We start from the raw sequence: 11,831 nt of genomic DNA, 5'->3' as shown, positions 1-11,831 counted from the left end.
TGTGGAAGAAATGTTTGTATTTTCAACAACTAGTGATGAAGAAGCATATAGCAGAGTTTTTAAAAGCATTACTACATCATATATATAGAACCTTTTGGGTTCTGTAGCATTCAGAGGGAATTCCAACACGGACCTCCTAAAACACCATCAAAAGCAGCTTGTTACTGAAGAAGTACAGCAAAAGGACAGTGTTACAATGATTCTCCCTTCCATTCCAACTACCTAGACTTCAGGAATATTCATTGTATGCTGCTTACAGAGGGTATACTCAGACACAGCTATTCAAAAATCCCTTCAATTTGATCTGTCATCTTGGCTGTCCTTTGTTGCTATACCCTCTGACCAGAGATGATGCAACAGCCCTGAAACCTCCTCTCCCTGTGGTTGGAATAAGAGTGACTGCAACCCTGGCCTCAGCAGATGAGTCTGTGGGCTACGGCCTCCCCGACCGTGAACACAGCCAGAGAGCATTTTCAGGACAGATGCTGGATCTGGTTTTCTTGTGGATAAATTCTTCTTCCCCAGCTTTGTTTACTTCTCCCTAGCCCTGAGGTAACTCAACAATAGTGACACATTATCATATCCCGTGTTCCCTTAGGCAGCTTAATTCCCAGTCCAAGGTTCCAGTCGGGAGGCATATTTAGGAAGGGGTGGGCTTTGGTGGCCACAATTTCATTATGCAGTTTTGCCATCAAGGGCAAGAAGTCCTTCATAACAATGTTTGAGCCCTTAGCCATAACATTTCAGTCTCTCACAAAAAGACGCCTCAAAATGCATTCCACAAACCAAAAGCTGGAGCTACTACTAACCATGTTCAAAACCTAAAGCATGAAAGTACCCATAATCCCAGCTGTAGATACTATGGAATAGAATACAAAGAATCCACTTTCCTGCAAGGAAAAGCTTTGTAAATGTGACTTTTGCAACAGCAACAGAGTTCTGTTGCTGTTCTGTGAGAGTTCCTCTCTCCTTTCACAGCCAGACCACTTTCTGTAGATACACTCTTTTATTTAAAGCCAGCTGCATACTGTACTGCAGAACGATGGTGTATAGATACTAGAATTAGAAAAGCTCTGGTCTAATGTTTTTTCTTATTCAGAAAAATTCAGGGGATTATCCCTGAATCAGCAAGTCATTACATATGTATTTTAATAACTTTATCAATGTCAAATATTGCATATTTATTAAGTATCATCTCATTTTTAAAAGCTCATAGGCCAACATATTGATGCTACCAGGACCAAAGTCTTGCCAGCTGTCTTAGTGTACAAAAAATGTCCTGGGCTTCAGCATTTTGACTCACAAAGGCCTACTGGAGTTATCAGATGGTTTTTCAATATTTTTCCTTTGCTGCATTTTAGAACTAGGCTACACAGACCCTTGGGTCTCCATTTGTTTTTATTTCATTTGATTGAGTTTAGCAAAGCAGAATACTGGGGGTTTTTTTTCTTTCTTGTGTTTATTCCCATTGAAACCCAGTAACTACTAATCCTCACCTGCAGTGTAGTACAGCTGGTTTTGTGCATACAGACTTAAACACCTTTTATCCAAAACTGTGTTTATATCCAGACTGAATAGATTTTCTTTTATACAAATGGGTATAAAAATATACATGTCTCTCTCTATATATATTTGTATTTCTACCATACTGCTATTTTCCTTTGAACTGCAAAAATATTTATATTGCAAGACTGGCTGCAGTGTCCTTCTGATATTTTTTTGGACAAAGTTTTATTATGGATGGCTGAAAAGTTATGGTATGCTTTAGGGTTAAAAAAAGAAAAAAGATTATTTCAACATGCCATAAACTTTTGCGATATCGTTTTTGGATAGTTCTCTGTTCAAGCTAGCAGTTTACCTGATAGTCATGAGTCAAATTGCCTGACCCCTGGACAATGCTGAATTGTCCAGCACAAGGCATGGTACTCACATGCACATGAATTGAGGCACCTGAGCAACAGAAATGGTCAGATCAAGTTATTCCACTTATCCTGCAATGTATAAGAAATTCTGGAACAAAGCACTCTTCCCAGAACCAACCACCCAGTTCCTCTGGGGATAGGGATGCTTTTCTCTGTGTACTAAATCTAGTAGGCACTCCTGTAGGTATTTGCTTAAGAAAATATAATGAGAATCAGAATTTGCTTTAGATGTTTAAGGCCAGCAGGAAGCTCCTCCAGCTTACTAAACGGGGGAAGCAAGAAAAATCTAAAGGTCTGGATATACATATTAAACCCCATAGTATTTAATTTCAAAGTTTCTCCATAATGTATTTCATACATTCATTACATTCATCTATCCAGTAGTCCACACACTGGTTTTGTACACAAATTTCTCATCTTATGCAAATGGATTGCCAAATAATTTTAGTATTATCCACATGCTTAGTGTTTAACCTAAGCAAAGGCTGTTCTTTAACTTTAGCATGGTGGTTATAACTACCTGGATTTTGTATACAGACATTCTAGAAATATTTTTCTTCAAAATGTCAAAACAAGGGACTGGAAAATATATTAAACATTTACTGTCTGAATGTCTCAAAGGGAAGATTCATCACTTAATCTGAAGTCCTATGTGAAGCTTGCCAGGTTTAAAGGGCTCCCAGACATCTCCTATTTTACCATTCAGTTAAGAAATCTAAACTTGCTTCTAAGAGACTCTAAAGTAATAAGAGAATCACATTTTTTATGGCAAGAAACTGAGGTGTGTTTATTGTCTGTCACAAATGTCACTTACCTGGTATTTGTTCATCTGATAACAGGTAACTTGCTAACACAAAATACACTGTGAAGAGCCAATTTCATTTTGATTTGTCTCAACACTGATTGTCAGAGGCATGTGGAGGAGGAGTTGCACATGTGCCGCTTGCAGGAGGCTGCTAAAATGGGATTAAGCAAGTCTAGCTTTTCTTCCACACACAGAGCACCAGACCAGAAGCTTCTCCTTTCAGGAGGATTTTTTCTGATTTGTACGAGTGGAGTGGTAAGAGTATTCTGGGTTAAGTTCTGCGCAGAGGCCATGCAGCATGTCTTCACTGTCTATTTCAATAAAGAATTTCACAACAACTAAATCTGTCACTACTTGTACTACAGTGCTCAAGTTTCCTAGGTGGGAACTGTGTGCCAGGTGATGGCCAGGCACATAGTCCTCTCTTTCTCAGCTGCACCACGCAAGACACAACATCAAATGTCTCTGACTGTCCCTGGCCTAATGGCAGTGAGAACACAAAATAGTCAGATATAGAAGCCCTAACTCCATTGCAGTAGTGGAAAATAGGAAATCAGATGTTTGGTACTGGGAGTGACACCTATTGGCTACACAGAAACAATGCCTATAAATGGCTTCTTAAAGGATGGTTTGGTTCCTGATTCCAAGCAATATTAATTCCTCCCCTTAGGGTACTTCGGCACAATCCACAATAAGAGCTAGGACCAAGAGAACATTTTCCATCCAGTGAACGCAGGATGATCTGCAATACACCTCTTCAATTTCAGAAAGCAAAAGATTATGGTTCATGCTATGCCCCATGTGCACTACCTTGTCCTGTCAGTTTATATAAACAAGCTAAATAGATTACTAGAAGTGGCAAATTATAGTATTTAAGTATTAAATAGCACATCCTTTTAGCTCCAACAAACAGAAGCCGTGGCTCTAGAGAACTGCATGGTCAGATTATCTGCTTAACAGCCAAGGAAGAACATGTATTAGTATAGGACAGTACTGTTGCACTTACATCAATGATGGGTTTGAAGTCCAGAAGTCAGGAATCACCTCAACAGAAAGAGCAGTAGAAGAGTGGCCCAAAGAGGAAAATTCTTCTTGGTGGGATTGGCTTACGTCATGGTTACCAAATTGGAGACTGCTACAAAACCCATTTATGGCAGTCATTGTAATTGTTGTAGCGTGTGTGCCTGCCTTTATTATGATTCAATGTTACAGTAGTCGTAACACTTTGTGCTGGAATGAAACATTGAGGTTTGCCTAAAAGAGACATAATCTCAAGAAAAGGGGGGACTTGACAGCTTGACAGACAACAGACATTTTCAGTTCCTGTTGAAGTTGTAAAATAGAGCCTAAAGACTAACTAACAAAACAGATACAAGAAAGTAAAAGTAGACAAAAAGGGTGTTAAACATAGCTATAATCAGTAGATAAGCAGATAATGATGAACCATAGTGACTTTTGTGGCAAAGCCATTTAACAAGATGAAACAGAGTAAGCCATAAGAGAAGTTCAAGGTGAGGTCATCTGCAACACTGGGGGCACTCAGTGAGTATGACCACCAGAGACCCCTTAGAAGACTCTGCAGGACCACAAAAGGACTCCCAGTAAGAGGAAGATGCATGCAAATCAGTTCTAGGAAACGTAGTGTTTTGTGTATTAGCTGGGAAGTACATTGTAATGAATACATATGATCATGATGGAATAAATAACTTCTTGAAAAGTTTCATGACACACCTGATTAGGGAGATATCCTCTGAGTGTGTTCAGCATGCTGTGAATAAAGAATGCCTTTCTTCCCAATGCTTCAAATTGTGTTAGAAAGTTTGTTTTCTAGCTGAAATCACCCCTGGTATCACCCTTGCCTAAATACAAAATGTCTAGTGCCTTTGGTTGCAAGGCTAGACCATATCACCTTGTATTCCATTGTTGCAGCATATGTTACAGTCCAGATGGTACACAAAGTATCACCACACAGTATCAGAAAGCTTTAAGCATCCACCTATACAGAGTAACACCATACCTCTTCAGAAGGCTGCAGGCACCTGCCCATCTTGTTCTTTAACCCAGCCCTTTATACTCTTCTTCTTACATTCATTGCCACCTGTGTGCCCTCTATTCCCTGTGTGGTTGCTCAGCACATCTGGGCACTCCGTGGCTCAGTGCTTTCAATGTTGCTCACCTGCTTTTCACAGCTGTACCCACTGGGGATGAGGCTCAGACACAGCCCCACTCCCAAGCACCACAAACTGTGTGCCTACATTCCAGCGTGCCAGTGTCTGCAGAAAAACATTCATCTGATGCCGTTACCTCACAAGCGATCAGCAAATACGCACCGTGAAGGCAAAAAGCCCCGTGTACCCACCTTCCTCCAGGGCTGCACAGCTCTGCCTGTGAAGGGCCGGTGGAGACACTACCTGAAAACCACTTCAGGCTCCTGGCAGGGAGTGGTGGTGGTGGTGTGTGGAAAGAAAAAAAGAACCTGGGCTTTAAAAAACCAGATGTAACCTATATCTGGTAGATTGGATGAAGATGGCCTCTTGTTCATTCACTCTTTTTTCCTAGGGTTACTCTTCTGAAATTAGAGATTATGTGAGATATTATTTAAAATCACCAACCTAATAGCATCCCAATTCATATGCAGATCCAGTTATGAATTATGAATTAGCTTGCAATTTTTTTGTACCTCTGTTTGAATCCTGAGTAAAAAGTGCATTACTTTAAAACAAATCTCAGATGAAATACATTAAATTAGAAACAAAACCATATTAAGAAAGGACAAAGCCTGCTACTAAGAAAAATTAACTGCTCTTCATTAACCAAAAAGCTGTCCACACAGAAAGTGCAAAGAAAATAATTCTTAATCATTACCCCCCCAAAAAAAGCATAACAAGGTCTTAGATAAATTCAGCTGAGAAACTGAAAGTCCACTGAATTGATTTTCATGGATTAAAATGTAACACAAAACTAAAAATCATAGTCATGCTATTTTTGAAAAGAAATAAAAAGCAGACAGAAAAAAAACATCTTGAAGTTTGGAGTGTGTCCAAATTTTTAGTGTAAACAATAGAATTTACACTATATACCAAATATATAATACCAAACAATAAGTGTTAATAACAGTACGTTTCTATTATAACACTAAAACTACTCTATGTTGGTAACTCCTGTCACAAGGAAAAATTTGCAGAGTGGAAAATATGATGCAAGTACATATCTTTTTTAGTCACCATGCTCTTCACAATAATTACATTATCCACTTCACTGGATAAGAATCTCTTCCCTAAACCAACCTTCTCCAATGACTTTCCTTCTCCACCCTACAAGAAGGTTTAGATATGAACACTGGCTACTAAACAGACAGTTTCTAAGCACCTACAAAGGGAGTACACAGTCTAAGGAAGGTTGTCATCTGAGAAAACATGATAGCCTTGGCATTGTCATTTCTTATGAAAGAATGCTAATGACATGTTGGAGACTGCCAGCAGTACCTCCCCAAGGCAAGGTAGTTTTCAAGGAGGAATGGCTCTGTCCAAGCCACATCATTAAAAATGTAATGGTTATGGAGACCATATGTTTTCCTTGTTACAGATGTAGTCATTAAATTCTGCCTTTTCCAGTTATAAATTGTTCTTGTAGGCAGGATGACAACTCAATGAAGAAAATAAAATAGGCAGTTTTAGTCTTTTTTTTACACATATGTTCTAGTAACAGCTTTTCAAAGAAGCATGTAACACAGTCAGGGTTTTGTTGCCAGTTTCACATAGTATAGGGATGAAATGCAGACCCACAAATTGAACAATGTTTTGCTAATGGCTCACCAAAAAAAAAAAAAATCTAGTAATAAAAAACCAATTTCCCCAATGAATTGCAAGTAAAAATACATTAAAAGACAGAAAAATTACCAACTTTGAATCCACATGCTTACTTCAGGAATAGTGGCTGTGAAATGCACTTTACTCACAACACTTCAGTGTTAGCTGAAAATTTCTTTAATAGTCACAAAATTGATATTCAAAAAGCATGAGCAAGAAACTGGTAAAGCAATAAAGACCATGTAAATAAACAGCCACACCAACACTAATAGACACATCCAATAGAATTTCTCCACAAAATACACATTTCCTAGACAAGATTATAACCAGAGCTCTGTAGCTCACAAGGTTGTTTCTAGTGACTAAGCCAGGTATATTTTTTGCATATGAGGTTTATGTCTTGCCAAACTGCATCTGAGTATGTGACAACCAATAGGAGCAATAATTTATCTTCAGACAATTCATACACCCCAGCTTGGCACACATAAGGATTTTTTAAAGGTTCACCAAGGTTTTGAAAGCTTTGCTTGACTTCTCTTTGTGTCCTGGGTAAGTCAACCTGTGAAACTGAAAATTGCAGTTTTGAAATCGAGTTTGCACACTCCCCTCTGAATTGCTATCCATTAATTTGGCACAAGGCAAGTACACTTTCCTTTCTCAAGGAAATGTTAATGTTAATGGTTTTCTGCATGCTCTGAGCTTCTTCTGTTCTGTGTATATCAGTGGATATGAGAATGCCCACATCAGAGCACTGCCTCCAAAAGTGAGCTACCTGGAGAGGCGCAGGGAGTTCCTTAGTGCCTTGCTTTGACTCTAATCATAGAACGCTTTGAGTTGGAAGGGACTTTAAAGATCATCTCATTCCAATCCACCTGCCACGGGTAGAGACACCCTCCACTAGACCAGGTTGCTCAGAGCTCCATCTAGCCTGGCCTTGAAAACTTTCAAGGATGGAGCATCCACACCTTCTTTGGGCAGCCTACTCCCCCTGATGAAAAACTTAAGTATTAAGTGAGCTCTCTATGACTGTTCCAGCTGCAGCATTTTTTTATCCAGAAAATCATATTTTGCTCTTCAGAACCATTAACTCTTTAATAAATTCAGAAATAATACATGTTTTGAAAATCATAAAAAAGCTACAAAAACCCCACTGTCAGCTCAATTTTAGCTCAAACTTCTGCATTCTGAAAAAGAAAAATGAATCTAGTACCAATACAATATTTTAACATAACAGAAGGACATAATGGGGATGACTGCTGCTACAAATATCCTTTTAAAGTTCTCAGCTTAAAAATAATTACCAAATTTTCAATGATAGAGGAGCCTTTATTGTTTAAAATAAGCTGTATGAAGATCCAGATCCAGGGGATCTTCATACCTTCCAAACTAATAAGTTTTTTCAGATAAAAAGCAAAAGCAAGACATTTATATGATTGCAAAGAATATTGCAATATAGTTTCCATAGTTTTTAAAGAAAAAAATTGCATTTAAAACTTTCAACTGGTGAATATCACTAAGCACTCAGTTCTTGCAGGCAGCTCTATAAAAAACACTTAATGTATCAGCTCTGACTCAGCTCTGATAAATTTTATCAAAATTTATATTTTGATAAATATATCAAAAATTATATATTTAACATATAAATTTGCTTGGTCGGCCAAAATGATGCAAATCAAACTCTAGTAGATTTAAATGCCCTAAAAGATTTTTGTATTGGCTTCATCAAATCGACATAAGATTGACTATTTGTATTAAATGTGTGAACTTATACACAGACCAGACTCAGGTATCTTTATTTTCTCCTAGAAAGGACCATTTAAAGCCTTCAAAAATCAATGCTACTGAAACAAAAACAGAATATTGCCATATTTAAAATAGAAAAATGTTTATATTTTACTGAAACATAAAACATCAAGAATTCATATTTATCATATGAAACATTAATGTGGATTGTAAAGTACCACAGCCTTGTTTAATTAGATTACAATTTACAGGGCATTGAGTGGAACGAGTTATACTGTAAATACCCACACATCTCCTGCTTTGAAATGTAAGCATTCTGCAAACATTTACTCTTTTGGTATGCTGCATACACTGGAATAGTTTCAGCTTGACCAAACATTTGCTACTGCAAATAGAATAGTCAAGCTTCTTAAAGGATATTCAAGAAGTTGTGCTTTACACTACTACTATTTTTCTATTAGGATTTGAATACTGTTCTCATATACCTAAAAAATAGCACAGTCATGCCATTTTTTATTTACTGATGTTTACAATTCATGTAACAAATGACTGAAAGTGGGTAAAATACAGACTTAAACTTTCTTTAAAAAGCCTCTGGGTACAAATGAACTGCATGACATCTTCAGGGGGAGTCTGGTCTCGGGCACTTCTGGAGCTTGGTCCAGCCCAGAAATGCTATTATGTTTTGCTAAGATAGTGAGCACATAAGACTCTGTGACTCGGCTCACTCTTCCGTTGTGCCATCTGTCTCTAGTAGCAAGGAAAGTATCACAAATAAATGAATCTTTAAGAGCTAAAACTTGTCATATAGTTTCTAACTTGAGAACAGAAAAATAACACTGAACGATTCCACCAGAGTCAACCGATATAAAATGTTTCTTTTTTTTTTTTTTTCCAGTAAATCTTTAAAGATACTGAGGACTTAAAAATGCAAAATGACATCTAAAGTATCTTGCCAGTAGGCTACATTTCACTGCCTTCAGCAAAATGAGCTGTCTGGTTTTTTAAGCACCTACCTTCATGACTTTCCTGGTGCCTTCAGCACACTAGTCCAAGCTGACTTATGTTGACCAACTGCACTGCTGAGTAACTTACCTACTGAATGGTTTGCAGACTGAAGTATTACTAAATGGGAGCAGGGTTAACAAGAACACATCTCAGAAGTACATCAGCTTCTCTTCCATGAGTGCTTAAAAACTCAAAAAAGTCTGCCCCACAAGCCCTTTTGTATTGTTGCATTTAATGTAATTTGATTACCTCACGAGTCTGTAAATTTTTATTTGTTTTTACTAAAACACAAGTTATTTCACTTGGCAGGGGCTACAAGCTTTGAATGTTTTGCTGATAAGACGCATTTCAACAGAACGTTTTAAAATCAAGAGCGTTTCGGAAAGCAATAACAAAAATGTAGTTTAACATTGTTTTCAAATATTTATTACAACAACCTATAAACTCTTTTCATCCCAACAGGTGTTCTGCCCGCAGTATCTGTAACCTAATAGCCACATTATCCAAAATTGTCAGTTAAATAGCAATGAGTCTAAAAACTCCACCCTCGTTCCCATCAGGCACTTTTGCTATTGTCTAGGACCACAAAGTTACATTAATAACTTAGCTAGCAAAAGTACAAAGTCACCAACAGGAAAAGTCAATGTGCTTGCGCACACAAAACCTTCTTGTCTTTTTTAGAAACATGCTCCTGGCTATCAAATATGGGATCCAAAACTCTAATTAGCACTAGGGCTCATTCTTTTTGCTACAAAAATTTCCACCAGCATTCTCAGGATCTGACATAAGCCTTTTTGGCTGCCTCCTAGGGTTATGATAGCTTAGAGTCACAGATAAGCAAGCCTGGAAGTACAAATCCTGCCACAATAGTTCCCATCTTTCCAAACACAAATGAAAATAACAGCTTTATGCAGTGGAAGAACATTTAAGGAGCATATAATACATATCATTAGAAATGAAGTTAATGGAGGGCCAGGGGAGTCATCCTAAAGGACTAACAACAAAAGCAGTTTAAGTATTTGCTACATAGGAGTCTGGAACGAGCTGGCCAGCACCTCACTTCAGCTACACTTGGGGCAGGTGAGCCACAGCAGAACAGGTGATACAAAAACAAACAACAGGGAATCACAGATGAGAAAGCTTACTTCATTTTGTGACCAAAGATGAATGATATAACAGAGGGTATATGGGATATTAACTTAAACATACCTCGAACCTCCTGGTTTACAGAATTGTGCTATTTGTTTAGAAGGTAAAATAAATAAGGTTTTTTCCATGAAGAAGAATGTATTTTGGTTGAGTTACCATCCCTGGAAGCGTTCTAAAATGAGCAAATGTGGCACTTCTCAATATGGTTTAGTGGCCGTGGTGGTCCTCAGTCACTTGACGAACTCGGAGGTCTTTTCCCAGCTTCGTAATTCTAGGGTTTGTCCAAGGAGGTGCTCCTTTCAGGCGGACAGCAGGGTTGTGCCTTCCGGGGGCCGGCGGCAGGGCTCGGGGTGTGTCTAGAAGCCGGCGTTGGTCCGGGCTCGGCCGCTCCGCGCTCAGGCGCGGAGATAGACGTTCTTGAGGCGGCTGAGGCGGGCGCCGTGGCTGCGCACCGTGAGGGCCAGCAGGTCGTACTTGTCGCGCAGCCCGCTGGAGACGTGGCGGGTCTCGCGGAGCAGGGCGCGGGCGTGCAGCAGCAGCCCCAGGAAGCTGTCACCCAGACGGGACTCCTCCCGGCCGCCCTGCTCCTGGCCCTGGCGGAATTTGCCCTCCAGCTCGCTCAGGGATCGGTCCGAGCTGGAGTAGGCGTCGCTGATCTGGGCGGACTCGCGGCGCAGGTAGGTACCGTAGCTCTCCTCGCCGTCCAGGTCGTAGGAAATGCTCCTGCCGATGCCTTCCAGCACCCGGCCCGCGTCCTCCACCTGCCGCCCCAGCACCGTCAGCTCCTCGCGCAGGCTGAGCCCGCCGCCCGCCGCTACCGCGCCGCACTGCCGCTGCCCGCTCACCCGGAACACCAGCTGGCACCGCTCGGGGTCGTCGTTCTCCTCGTAGTCCCCATCGGGGACGAAGTAGTGGTGCAGGCTCCCGTTGGACATCTCGGGGTACAGCGGCCCCTCGAAGTACCCGCGGCAGACGCTGCAGAGCCAGCACAGCCACGCCAGGCGCAGAGGGAGCGGCATGCTGCGGCCGACGCGCAGCCTAGGGCCGCCCGTGCAGCATGGGGCCGGCCGGGCCGAGCACGGCAGCGCGGCCGGAGGGCTGGCGGCGCTCTGGGGCCGGCCGCGCCGCGCCGCCCTTAAGAGGCGCAGCCCCGCCGAGGGGGAAGCGGCCCCGCGCCGCGCCGGGCAGGGCCGGGCCGCCCCCGCCCCGGGCACCGGCCGCAGGCCCCGCGAGCACCGCCCCGCGGGGCTGTGACTCGGGGAGGAAGGGACACGACCTCTCTCCCCTCCATAGAAAACCCCTACTTACGAGAGCTTACTCAGCTCTGCTCTTCCCGTTAAAAATTACCGCTTTGCTAACAGCCTGATCTGTACAGCGGCTCAAACACACACCCTG

General features: G+C 41.1%; 1 protein-coding gene across 1 annotated transcript; it reads right to left on the bottom strand.

Moving 5' to 3' along the window:
• Positions 1-6,695: 6,695 nt before the first annotated feature.
• Positions 6,696-11,534, bottom strand: FIBIN (fin bud initiation factor homolog). Its single transcript, XM_021539034.2, has one exon. The coding sequence runs from the start codon at positions 11,453-11,455 to the stop codon at positions 10,832-10,834; it is 624 nt and encodes a 207-aa protein (XP_021394709.1). The 5' UTR covers positions 11,456-11,534; the 3' UTR covers positions 6,696-10,831.
• Between the last annotated feature and the right edge of the window lie 297 nt (positions 11,535-11,831).

Source organism: Lonchura striata, chromosome 6 (assembly GCF_046129695.1).
Source record: "Lonchura striata isolate bLonStr1 chromosome 6, bLonStr1.mat, whole genome shotgun sequence".
NCBI classification, from domain to species: Eukaryota; Metazoa; Chordata; class Aves; order Passeriformes; family Estrildidae; genus Lonchura; species Lonchura striata.
Note: the sequence above shows the minus strand (reverse complement) of the source record. Positions and strands in the feature narration are given on the sequence as shown.